The 14150-nt window shown below is 38.9% G+C and overlaps 1 protein-coding gene across 1 annotated transcript in view; it reads left to right on the forward strand.

Annotated features, from left to right (window-relative positions):
- Vps13b (vacuolar protein sorting 13 homolog B) overlaps window positions 1-14150 on the forward strand; it is a 551580-nt gene that overhangs the window by 379213 nt on the left and 158217 nt on the right. Inside the window, exon 35 of the mRNA XM_051159473.1 lies at window positions 12278-12415. Coding sequence (XP_051015430.1) covers window positions 12278-12415 — 138 coding nt within the window. The remainder of the gene's footprint in view (window positions 1-12277; window positions 12416-14150) is intronic.

A 14150-nucleotide genomic window follows, 5' to 3' on the forward strand; every position in this document is an offset into this window, starting at 1 on the left:
TTTATATACTTATATGTGTGCATATATATATACATGAAATATAAATTTTGTTAGATTCTAACCAGAATATGTAGCAAGTAAAAATATAATTAAGTACTATAGTATATTAGATATATTATTAATCCTGTGCAACACTATTTTAATTTCCTTATTCTTAAAGTTGAAAGGTTATATTTAACAACTTACCAGCTTCAGTTCATTTTTGACAATTAACAATAAAAATTTTCAAGTGAAATAACAGATGTTTAAATATTAAAATAATATATTTACATCTTTTTTATGACCTTCCCACCTGCAGCAACTCCTAGCAGAAACAAGGTCCCTGCCAATACCTTTATATGTAGCAGCTGTAGTATTGGCAATTCTGATTTAAATAAAGATGTATGTAGTTGTTTTCAACATAATCATATTAGTTGTGTTTATAAATATTTTAATGGTATTTGGTTTGTTTAAGATAATAAAGTCCAGATTTTAAATTACCTCATAACTTGACTATGTAGCCTAAGGCAACTTCAAAATGTAATTTTCCTTATTTGTTTGGGATTTTTTTTTTGTTGTTGTTGCTGTTGTTGTTGTTGTTGTTTGCTTTTGAAGAAGTGACTGTGCCATCTGTTACTTGTGAACAAGTTCATCCATTCTAAGGGAATTAACCAACCCCCGAACTTCCTTTGTGCAGTCAGCCCCAGGGTCTTATTTCTCACCAATATCTGCTGGCACATAACAAGCCCAATGACAACAGTTCCTTTGCCCACTCAGCATTTCTGACTGATAATACCTTTTCAAATATCAGGTAGATTAAAATAAAAAATGTAAACTTTATTGCAAAGTATCATACTGAGCAAAACCAAATCATAACACACTTTGTTGGATGGTAATGTTGAAGACACGATATATGTAGTGTTGGGTGTTTTTCTGTATTTTAAAGTGCTATTTTTTTTTAAATATTTATTAATTATGTACACAATGATACACCTGCATGTACACCTGCAGGCCAGAAGAGGGCACCATATCTCATTATAGATGGTTGTGAGCCACCATGTGGTTGCTGGGAATTGTGAGGCAAGGCCCACTAAGACACAGACATTGAGTAAACCCAATAAGAGGGCTAGATTTAGAGATAATCGGTATTGCGTTCTAATCCCACCTCTGCTCTCTATGGCTGTACGTGGCTGTAAGCTTTAGTCTATGACATGGGCGTGATACTGGAAGCAGCTTCTTGCAGCTGTCAAGAGGAGCAGACAGTGCATGTGTGTATCTCTTAGTTCACTGTGTGGCACAGAGCTTCTTAAATGTTAATGTTATTGTGGTTACTTTTATTTGTGTTACTACCTTTAAGTCTATTTGGAATAATGATTGTAATTGGCTAAAGACTATTCATATATTTTAGTGTCATTAAAGCTATTGTGCAACACGAAATGTTTCAGTTACATCAGCTGGCTGGATTACCATTTCAATAGGACTGCACAAAATGTGCCAAGGACATTTGAGTAAACCAACAGTTGAAAACTCATAAACCAGCTTCTTACACCTCATAAATCATATCGTGATTTCATTGAGTCATTATGGCTTTATGGAAAGGATTGAATTAGATGTGTCTTTAGAATATAAGGTCATTAGTGTCTCTGGAAAGGCTTAGAATTAACCTGCGACTTTAATGCCATAGCGATCACAACTTGAACATTTATCTGGGAACATTTCTTACTGATCTGCAACATGTAGCAAAACTGGTTCACACGTGGGCAAATAAGTAGAGTGCTTATATGCATCCCTCAGGTAGAAAGGTAGTGAAAAAGTATATGAGAAACGACTCAGTTGTGGAGGATAATTAATAATATATGATGGACTATGTTGGTAAGGAAACCACAAGACTTGACTTTGTTTCAGTGCTGATGCCCAGGCTCTTTCATGCAGCCATTGGATTCTTGATTACTTAATTTCTTTCTCCTATAAAAATGATACACTGACATCTACTCTGTATATTTTATACATTTTAATGTTACAGAACACTTTGCTTAAAACAAGGGTGTTTGTAGTTAGAATAAAGGTCATCTCCTTGGATGGATGTCTGCTTTTCACTAAATAGGAGAGCAAGCACCTGTGTTAGATTGCACTGAATTTTAATTCAAATGTTATTCTATAAAATATTTGAAACTCATGCCATAATTTAACATGAATATAACCAATTAGGAAAGATATTTAGGACATCAAAGAAAGAGCAAAGCAAAACAAAATTTAAAAAAGAAATCCATTGAACTGTTATTACACACATCATCCTCCGCTTAGCAGCAGAAGAAGCAACAGTAGTAGGAAGGCCCAACGTCTTTGCAGCAGGAAGTAGAAAATGTAGTTCTAAATGTAAGAGCCAGGGGCCCTGGATCCTCCAGCTCGGTGCTGTGGGTGCAGAAGAGCAGAGCGTGAGACAACAGCGCTTCCCTGTCTCTGCTGCCGCTCGCCTGGGTGCAGTGCAGTTCACAGTGGGTCCCTGGTCGTTTTCTCTCTGGACGCTGAGTTGTTACAACATGTTCTTGACCTCAGTTCTTTCACAATTTAATTTTCAGGTATTGTAGGGACCTCATAGACTACATTTGATTCTTTGGCTTTTTAAAAATAACAAAGAAAGATTAGCCATTTAAACTATAAATCATAAAAAATACAAAAAAATATAAACATTTACATATTATATATTTGGTTTTCTTTTCTATGTCCAGTGGTCAGGAGATGCCTGGTCTTTCAATTGCAGGAACTTGCACTCCATACGCTGTGCATGGTGAATGCCAGATATAGCCGTGGCCCCGCACTGCCCTCCCTTGGCATCACCATCCTTAGTGTCATAGAGAGGCACATGGATCCAGTATATAAGCCCTCCATGATGTTTCCCATCAAATTATGTACAAGCTTTGTCAAAAAATATTTATTTTTTTAAGATTTTTTGGTATGTATGGGTGTACGTGTATGTACCACATGCGTGTCTGGTGCTCACAGATACTAGAAAAGGACACCACTTGCCTGGAACTGGAGTTGCAGACAGTTGTGAGCCACCATGTGGATTGTGGAAATCACTCTGCTTCGCTGAGCAGCAAGTGCTCTTAATTACGGAGCAATCTCTCCAGCCACTTGCATCCATTCTTGACTGGACCTAAAAAAAAAAAAAATTAGTAAGCTAAAAGATTGTCTTTTCTCAAGAATTCAGAGAAATGTGGTAGCTGTAGGGTCCCTGAGTCCCCAAACAAGGAGTCTTTAAAGGGTACCCCAACTAACTTAACATCTAAGTTTATTTGTCATCACACTGCGTTTTGGCTAGCTGTGACGCTAACTTTTTTTAAAGAAGCTTTATCTTCCTTTTAAAAAAAAAAAGTGTATGGAATTGAAATTTTGCTGTACGAGTTTGTTCTTTGCATCTATGGAGACACTCTTCTTTTAGTTCAGAAAACTGAAAGCTGGGTTGTTCTCTCGGAAGATTGTTTCCTTCCTTGCTTCATATGTAGACCATCTACTTAAGGGATGAAAATGCGTGTAAGGATGTGATCTTGTTAACCATCAGAAGTGAAACAGAAGGAAATTGTCAGGTCTATGATGTTTACTCGGGATGTAAAATGTGTTGATTATTTGAAGCCTTGTTGATTCCTTTTATTTTTAAATAAAGTAGCTTTTTTATATATTATAACTAGGTAACTTCTACTGGTGAGCAAACTTCCTTATTATTTTTATCTTTTTATTATATTCCTCTTATTTTAATGGGAGATAAAGAAAATTAAAACTAAGTAGAGTAGACAACTGAAAGATATACCACATACATTGTAGTTTTTTAATAAGAATGGCGCACTCAATGAGTTATATATTTGGAAGCTTAGGTTATCAGAGATAGCACTGTTTAAGAAGAATTTGGAGGTATGTCCTTGTTGGAATAAATCTGTAACTAGGAGTGGGCTTTGAGGTTTCAAAAGCCCAAGCCAGACCAGAGTCCGTGTGTGCGCGTGTCTCTCTCTCTCTCTCTCTCTCTCTCTCTCTCTCTCTCTCTCTCTCTCTCTCTCTCTCTCTCTCTCCCTCCCTCTCTCGTACTCTCAGCTACTGCTCTACCTCCTGCCTTTATGCTACCATGCTCCCTGTCATGGTGAAAATGGATGAAGCCTCTAAATGGAAGCAAGCTCCCAATTTTCTGCTCTCTTTCATAAGAGTTACCTCAGTCATGGTGTCTTTTCACACTAATAGTGACTAAGACAGACTTTGGTACCAACTACTCTGCAAGAGCATAGTAATGATGGCAATGCTTACTTTTCAGATAAAAACAGTAACAAAACATGATCCCACCTGATACGATACAACTTTCCAACATACAACCACAGATGAATTCTTTTTCTCCCCTGAATAGGTGGCAAAGTACTTTGAGGAACTTAGTCTTTATAATGAACTATAACTTAAGTATAATAACACCAATTTACAACACTTATCTACTGTTATTATCTCAATTGATATCAGGGGAAAATCACAAATATCTGCTAACACACACACACACACACACACACACACCACACACACTTGCTTTTAACAAAATAGAACAGAAATGCTTTTGGCAGTTACAATCCTGTGTCTGAATTTTGTCACTTGGCCTTAACTGGTATTTATAACCACCTCTAACCACCCCTTATGTATTTCCTCTACTCTTAGTAAGTATTTCAACTTTGGGGGACAGAGTCTAACCATAATCTCATTTCTGAAATTTCTGGGCCCTTTGTCATCCTGCCTGTATTAAGCTATTGCAGTTTCTCATTTACCTTAATGGAAAAATGTAATAATAGCAAGAGGCACCCAAAAGGATCCCCTACATTCAGACATAGCCATCAGTACTTCCATTGAGAAGAAGCAGTCCAGTTTCCCTCTGGTGGTCTAGATCACTCTCCACCCTTAACACTGTAACTCTTACTCTCTTGACTCAAGGGCATCAGTGGCCCAAATTGATGGGGGCACCGGGGAGGGGGGAGGCAAGTTGGGTCTAAGCTTCACGTGCAATGAACTGTGACCCCCTAACAGAAGTGTGCCCTCCTCATCTGTAAACCAATGAAGCAGAAGTCATGGGAGCACAAAGCCCTTTTTTCTAGTAGGTTGGTAGAGTCGATGGGGGGTGTGATACCATTCCCTTTTCCACTCGCTGACTCCTGGATAAGTGAGTCTCGGCTATAGGAAAAACAACCTTTATTAGAAAGTGGTTTAAATCATACACCTGCTTCTGAAGAACTCTGACCCAGCCCTACAAGCTTTGACTACCTAATCTTGTGCAATAATTGTATGTTTAAAAGGCTGTTCCACCTTTCTATGAAGGCAGCTGCTTTGGGATGGTGGGGAAACGGTAAGATTAATTGATTCCATGGGTGTGGGCCCACTGTCGCACTTCTCTGTCTGAAGTTAGTTGCTTGGTCAGAAAGAATGCTGTGTGAAATATGATGTTAGATAAAGCATCCTGTACAGCCATGGATAGTAGTTCTGAGAGAAGTATTATACTCAGAAAAACCAAATCAATGACCATAATTAGTGTCCACCCTCGTGAGGATAAAGCACTGCCCTTTCCATAATGGAAGGAGTCCAATGAAGTTAGCTTGTCACAAGGTCATCATCTGTTTACTTGTGCCAGGGACCCACTGCTGATCTCTACTGTTGGAAGACTTGCTATTCATTAGAAGCCATAACTAAGTGGGGCATGTTGTTGAGCCCAAGCATAACTTCCATTTCAGCCACTATGACCACTTTGTTCATGGGCCTGTTGGGCAGTGGCAGGAATGACCAGCAAAAGACATTGACTGTCCACATAATGAAGAATCATATCTTCTTGATAATTGAACTCCCTGCTCAAGTAACCTTTGGTTGAGCATTTACATGGGACATAAGCATCTTTACATTCTTTGCCCACGCTGAGAGCTCTATCTACCTTCCAGTATTATTTCTTTTACTTCCTTGAGCATTGACCAAAACTATTGCCTATACCTCTAACTCAGTATATAAACACACATCTCCCCATTTCTCCTTCTAAGAAATATGTATGATCCTGTGGACCAAAATTCCATCCACTGGGCAGAGTTCTACCCCAGAAAGGGAGTGGAACTGCTTATCTGTCCACATCTGGGTGACACGTGAATAGTGTGTAAAACCATCTGTAAACTGTACCTTAGCCTTCTCTTTCTCGGTCAACCAATCATATGACACGTACCATGAAGCCATAGGAGCATGTTTGGATGCCAAAAGCATTGTAACCAGGGTACGAACCATAGGCATTTGGGCAACTACTTCCTGTAACTTGCTTGTAACGATAACACATGTTTGGGCTGGAGTGCTTATTTACCATGATGGGTTGCTATTGTGCATGCCAAGCTTTATTATGGTATGTTAGGAGAGGTGAAACGGAATGATGCTGTTTCCATTTACCAGGCTAGGGAACATAGAGGGGGCTTGACTTAAAACAAATAAACAAGGAAAGACAGTTAAAGTGAGCTTAAAACTCCATTAATCAGCCATCCTCTACATTTTGCTAGAGTTTTTCATTAACAGAAATTTATAAGAGCTTTCCACCATAGGAAATCTAATGCACTGATGGCATATCATAGTTAAGTTAACATTCATGTCCACAGCAGACTCAGGTCTGTGGTGATTAATATTGTCAGCTTGGCAAAATGTAGACTCACCCGCAAACAAACTTCTAGGCATGATTGTGAAGAATTTCCAGGCAGATTAATTTTTGGACATTGCTATGAGGGAATTTCTACATTGGATTAATTACAATGGGATGTGATTCCCTAATTGTGGACAGTATCATCCCCTGAGCTGAGGTCCTGTGCTGAATAAGGACAGGGCGAGCTGGACACCAGCAGCATTGACCTCTCTCCTCAAGCTCCTGCCACCAGGAATAGTTTGCCCTGATGTATTTGGCTCCCTAGAACTGGGAGGCAAAATATACCCCTCCCCAAGTGGCTGTTCTTGGGGTTTCTGTCACAATGAAAAGGAAAATAACTGGTACAGGTATCATAAGGAAACAGCACCAGTGTAAGCAAAACATTGCTGTGACTCTAGTTACTTATAGCTACCATAATAAACAAGGCTGCCTGGAACTGCTGGAGAAAATAACTGCTAATTTCTCTTCCTGGCGTTGCTTAACCAAGTCCTGTTGTAGTACCAGCACCAGCACTGGTGAAAGCCACCATTTAGAGAAAAGAGGTGAGGATGTGGGCAAAGATGATACTGTTTTGGAGTCCCATTCTAGACCATTCTACAATAGATAGTGACTTTGAAATAAGTAGATTTTTATAGTACTTGGCTTTTCAAATTACAAAGTTCATTACTCAAAATGTATTAAGGGGATAAGAGAGATAGCTGATCTGTTAAGGGTGCTTGCAGCTTTTTCAGAGGACTAGGGTTCTGCTTACAGCACCCCCATCATGCAGCTGTAACTACAACTCCATGGGGTCCAATGCCACCTTTCAGCATCCACGGGAATGCATATAAACACAAAAAGAAGTAGGTAAGTATGTGGGTGAGTGGAAGTATTAACTTTTTGTCTTTATGAAGGGTAGCATTCAGAGGACCCTGCTGTGCAGTGCCTGAGCTTCACCATCAAAGGAGAAAACAACATTGAGATCTGTGACAAAAAGAAATAGGTTTCCCTTTAGGACCTGTGCAAAAATTCAACTTTGTTATGACAAAAATACACCTTCCATCCTGTTGTAGAGCATAGCAGAGTAATTAACAAAGCTTTTTAAATGCTATTGTTTAGCTGTTTTCCATAAGCTTGGAATACACAGTTTTAGTAAGTAGGAGATTACAAAGAATTTTTGGATATTTATCTTTGCATCTATTTTGAATTATCTGTTCTGAATTATGTTGTGTTCCGTACAATCCAAATATTAACCAAAGATACACTTAATGTGACTGCTTATTAGGAATTAAAAAAGAACAACAGCACTTTTCCAAGATGGCTGTCCTGAGGTTCAGTGGAAGCATTCCCAAGAAGCTAAGGGAAGTAACAGTTTCTCAGGAGAGCAAAGCCATCTACCAGCGCAGACACGCCTACATGATCAGCTTTCTGAAGGCCATGGTTTTGATTAACCTTGGACTGGCTTTTGTAAAGACTTTTATAGGTGTTGAAAAGGGGCTTTCTGGGTTATTTGTGAGTATTTTAGAATAATAGAATAAAGTATTTTCTTTAGCAAGTTTTCCCTAAAGGAAAGTAAACATTACAACTTTGTCGCTGCCTCTCTGCCTAGCTTCTCACTATGAATAAAGTGTATGGCTATAAGCTGCAGGTCACTTCTTCTGTCCCATTACCCACACATGCTTTCTCATAAAGAACAACTTTCCCTAGTTCCTTAGGCTTAGAGACAAGAAGTTAAATGCACCAACACCAGCAGTTCATCCATTTTGAGAGCTTCTAGTACTTGAATAAATAAGTGTTTACTACATAGGAAGAAGCCTGGAGGAGCTTCCAATATGAAACAGCTGTCCTGTCTGTCACTCTGTTTATATAACCTTTACAAGCTCCTTTAATCTTAATGTGTCTGGTGCTTTCCCAGGTACATGGACATTGAAGAATGTGTAATTCATATCTTATTGTCTAGTCCTGATGATAGAACTTAGGCCAAATTAAATTGAAGACAGCATTCAGGAAGTTTAGCCCTGGTCTCCCTCACTGCGCAGTCATTAAAGCATGAGGTAACTGTTAGAGGTAGACATTTTTCAAGAATTCTCAGATACCCTTTTCCAAACTAGAGATGTTTGCTGAGACTCAGAGAAGGCGTAATACCAGTGCTATTTCATATTCAGAAACATCGGCTCTGGACTTGTGTGCTTTGGATGCTTCTAAGTTCAGTTATTCTGTTAGGCTTATAAGTTCATATACACTTTTAAACCCATTTATCCAAATATTTTGTGGTAACCACCAAAGTACTGGTCTCCTCGATTTTTATAGTTATTTTAATTCCTAATTCCAGCTCTGCTCTTGTTCTTCCTAGTCGGTCTACTGTCTCCCCTGCCTGCTCAGAGCCCTGTGACTACCACAGAACTGATTTCTTGCTAGGGCTCAAAGTGGCTAGACCCTCCAACTTCTGCCCTAAGAAGACCTGCACAGAGCCTTACCAACCTGGAAAACATTCAGACACATTTTCAGAACTAGCTTTCCTTTTCCATTCCTATTACCTTTTTAAATTCTTTGGTAAAGAGTCCTATTTTGTCCTCCATCCTGAATAACTTGTATCAGCATGTACTTAAGCTTGTCTCAAGAACAATCATTTTCTAGCACTTAAAAAAAAAAAAAAGGCCATAGGTTGTGATGAGCGTCTTCAATCCCAGCAGTCGGGAGGCAAAAGCAAGCAGATCAGGCCAGTATGGTTTACATAGTCAGTTCGTAGACCCTGGCACTCTATCAGAGAGAGAGAGAGAGAGAGAGAGAGAGAGAGAGAGAGAGAGAGAGAGAGAGGATGTTTGTATGTGGAAGGGGGATCATATTTGTGTTTACTGAACCTATTTCCTGTTTCTCTGATTTATTAATTGAACAGTGTGCACTGAAGGTCTTCTATAGTAGTGTAGAAATGCACTCTGCTCTTTTTATCAGTAGCATCGTCATCTTCTATGTAGTGTTTGTAGTGCTATCATAACATTTTACTTTTCTTTAAGTGGATATTTATTTTTCCTGAATTTTTGCTGTTTCAGATTCTTTACTTGAATATTACCCTATGTGTCTTTAAGTGTTTCTTTAAAAGCGTAAAGGTCTACAGATGTCCTTTCTGATTCAAGGGCATAGATGCTTAGACATTTGGTGAAATTTTCCCTATTCTCTCCCATCTATGCAGAAACACTGCATGTTCAGTCATATCTAACACATGTGGGCATGGCTGTTTCCCTCCATTACCAGCACTTAACAAAGTCGTGACCTTTTAAGTGTCTCAGTTAAGGAACTTTTGTGTTCCTCATTTTAACGTGTCCATCCCTGGTGAGCATTGGAGGTGGGTAGATTTTCCTGTTTAAGTATTCTCCAGAATAATTAAACAGTGAGGATTAAAAAAGAAAAACAAAAATGTTTCCAAAAAGCACTAGCAATAAGCCAAGTATGATGGCACACACCTGTAATCCCAGCATTCAAGGAGGCAGAGGCAGGCAGATCTCTGTGAGGTCAGCCTGCTCTACAGAGCAAGTCCAGGACAGCCCAAGGCTACACAGAGAAACCCTGTCTTGAAAAAAACAAAAGCAAACAAACCAATACAAATAGATCATAAGTACCTAAAAATAAATCTTTGAAAGTTGTTTTTTCCTATGTCTGTTAAGTGTTGTGTACATGCACAAAGCATTAGAGTGCAGCTGAAAGGCAGCTGCACACTAGGAGCAAACATTGGTTCCTACATGTCAGTTAGAAAAAGAACTCTGCAGAAAAATGATAGGCAGTTTTCAGTAGGTATAAATGTGTGTACATGTATCCATTTTGGGGAAGTTAATTCCTAAAGTTAGTTTGCTGTCTCAAATGATTGCACTATTTTCCATGATTTCCTAATCAATGTCAGTCTTTATATTCTCTAGTTGGATTATGATTGGTCTGTTAATGTCCTGCTACTCAGAATCCTTACCACTGGAAAGCATAGAGAATGGACTAGCTTTTAGATGCCATAAGTACAAACCTCTAGCTTTCCGCAGACTGAATAGTGTGCTTCCTATGAGTTGTTTTCCTGAGTTGTTCCAGTGCCAATTTAATAGAATCTTATCCATTGTCATTATACTTTCATCTGCGAGATCATCATATCCACTGCTTGATTATTTTCTCTTCAAACTAAAAATTGATGTCTCCTTACTTAGATCTAGCAGGAAGTGTTTACTTGAAAAGTCACTTTTGCTGGTGTGTAGCTAGATGACACCCTGGGAAGAGACACTCAGGTCCTGGTAGGCTGCACGGCTCCTGCAAACTGACTAAGGCGTCTTCCAGCTACAAAAAGTTATGCTTCTACAAGACCTGACTATTGTATTTGAAAGAGAAGAGAGTGTATTGTTACTATGTAATGGGTCTACTCTTCACATTCCCACTGCCTCAAACGCACCAGCCATAAAAGGGAAGCTTGCTCTAGCTTAATGTTTGATCTTTACCACATACGTTGAACGTCACAATCAATCGCTTTCAGTATTTTCTTTGAAATAACATAAAGGTTCATATGTGCCAGATTTCATAAGGATCACATGATAAGGTCAAGAAACACAAATTCCAAGGCAGAATTTATATGCCCAGTTCACATATGACAGCAATACTATATAACCATATGTTGAATATAATATACTGTATGTAAATGCTGTTCTTGAAAGCAAGCCAATCAATAAAGCCTAAAATAAATAATGCTTTAGTAACACATTTCAGATAGGCTGAAAATGGGATAGATGGGTTCTATGGCAAGAGCATCCTTGTAAAGATGACATTGAAAGTACATTAAAACACAAAGAATAAAACAATTGTGAAACTGAAGGAAAACTGGATATTGAGAAGATTTTTTTAAAGCCTATTACTTTATATGCCAACATACAGCATTCATTTTTATTCAAAGAGTTATTTAAATAAGAAACTGTAGTTTTCCAAGCTTTTAAAAGCAAATTCTTTGGCATTACCAATGTCCAAAATATATTCTTAAAGGATACATAATGTTAACAGGAAAAAAATGAAATGCATAATATAAAATGGAAAAAGGTCAAAATAGAAAAAGCCTAAAGCTGTAGTCAGTATTAGAACTAGTAAAAGATTGGCCAAGCATTATCATTCAAGAAGGTGTGAGAAAGCTACTGATGGGAACTTCAAAAGCTTAGCAGTAAAAACTGATTGTGGTGTCAGAAAAACTCTGAAACAGATCAAATTCACCCCAGAGTAGTTAGAATCCACTGCATCTTTTGAACATATATGAGCCTCTTCTTTTAAGCTGACAGAGAAGCTTGCCATTTTTCCCTTTGTTTCCAGCACTGTGTATAAAAATCCAACCATTAAACTGTTAATGACCAGCAGCTCAGCGTTCAGGCCTTACCGTCACACAAAGATCATATGGCTTAATTTGGACTTACTCATCCCACCTTGTATACTTAGTTTACCTTAGCGTGTGTGTGTGTGTGTGTTTTTTTGTGTCTGTGTGTGTCTGTGTGTGTGTGTGTGTGTGCAAATAAAAGAAATGATGAAATTTACATAAAACAATTGAACCATAAGTTGATCGTATTTATCCACACAGATTCATTGACATTCTTGTAGGGTGATCAGTGTTTTTCATTTCATTTTGTCACTTAGATCCTGGGAAGACTCTGCCCGAAGCCCTTGACTATAACACCATATGGCTGCAGACGGTGCCTGGAGAAACAGACAGTAAAAGTGGGATTCCACCTTCCCTTGTTACACTACAAATCAAAGACTTTCTTAATGGACCAGGTATGGAAGTCATAATGAAGCCTACTCTCTTTCCTGTGTGAAGACAGAAACATGCATGTCGGATCTGCCAGTAAGCTTGACCCTTTGCCAGACAGTGAGTAGCTGGCCTGCCCTGCAGAAGCATGCTCTCGTTAGCCTACCCATCCTAAAGATAGAAAGGCAAGTGTGAATGTGACTGAGCAGCTCTCTCCTTACTGACAGAAAGTGCCTGCCTGTCAAGGAGTAGTTGTCCGGAAGCTGAAGACCTTGTGTGTTAGTGTTGCTTTTTCTCTTAGTCATCTCTGTGCTCCTAAAGAAATTGTTGAAATGTTCTGTTCAGTTTTCTTACTGCATATGAAGAAAATAATACAGATCATGGATGAGACTCATTGTTCCATATGTAAAGGAGCATGCATAGATGAGCACACTTATTTCAAATGCATAAAGAAAGGTGTTGAGATATAGTAAGCACTCAGTTTTAGGTAGATAGTTTAAGATCAACTCCTCACATGCTTGTAAAGAATCCAGGGCTCGCTGCTGTTACTCTCCCTCTCCTATGAACAAGGAGACTCAGAGAGAAGCGTGGCAGGGTAGATGAGCTGGCCCACCAGTGGGGCTTCGTGACTGACTCTGAAGAGTTGATCTGCATTGGACAACTGGTTGGCATGGCTTAGGAAGTTTCTGCCTCTGTCTCCTACTCCTCCTAAGGCTCCTTTTAACCTCTTCATCGTCAACTCCCACTCCGATTCTGACCTCCTTCGTGTGGTCTTCGCTATTTGATTTCTTGAACTGACTGTTTCACTTTTATTATACACACAGGGCTTCAGAATGTAATGTTGGCTTCTTCATAAGATTTTTAAAACAAGGACATTAGACTGTTCTTACATCTCCAGTAACAATTAAAAGGTGGGACTTCTAATGGGAGACATTGTGCCTGTGTGGCCCATGCTGAGTGTGGTGTGCTGTGGCCTGTCAGTCATTTCTGCATAATGAGAAGGCCCAGGCCTGCAGCACGTGTCTCGTGCCAGTGTGGAGAACTGGTTCTCTTCATAGTAGCTATCCACATGTGCCCTTAGGGAATGCCAGGAAGGAGGAAGCTGCTGTTGGGAAAGCCTTAGAGTGAGACAGCAGACGGCCTGGAGGAGCGTGAAGCCTGCTTCCTACTCAATGAGAAACTCCGGGTTTTATTGAATCCAAGCACAATCAATTGCAGGGGAAACAGTTGCCGGGCTCTCCTCGCTGCAGGGCTGGTCCTCTGCGGAGGTCTGGCGTGTTAGATCAGAGAAGTTAACAGGGGATCAGCTGCTGGAGCAGAAGCAGGAATTTGGAATTACTTCTTACTCTTCTTCACTTAGGCTCAGGCTTCCTTTTAGGCATCTTTTTAATACAGTTAGGATTATTGATTTGTTTGTCAAAGCCATGGGATCTTTGAGTCAATGGTAGATTGTGCACCATATCTGCAAGACAACCAGATACACTTAATTTTTAAGAGAAATACCAGTGTATGAGTGAATAATTACATGTTCATAAATCTAGCATTTAATATGACAGCATAGTAAAAGCATAACAAAGTAAATTATTTTAAAGTATTTATACTTCTGTTTATCTTAAGGTATTTTCAAAATTTGAAAATGGATATAAATTGTTTTTTATTTCATAATTTAAAATAATAGTGATAATGTAGTTGGATGTTCAAACTTTTTCTTATTAATACAGTATTTATTTATCTTCTCTCTGTCAAACCCTGAGCCAAGCC

Source organism: Acomys russatus, chromosome 17 (genome assembly GCF_903995435.1).
Source record: "Acomys russatus chromosome 17, mAcoRus1.1, whole genome shotgun sequence".
Classification (NCBI taxonomy): Eukaryota; Metazoa; Chordata; class Mammalia; order Rodentia; family Muridae; genus Acomys; species Acomys russatus.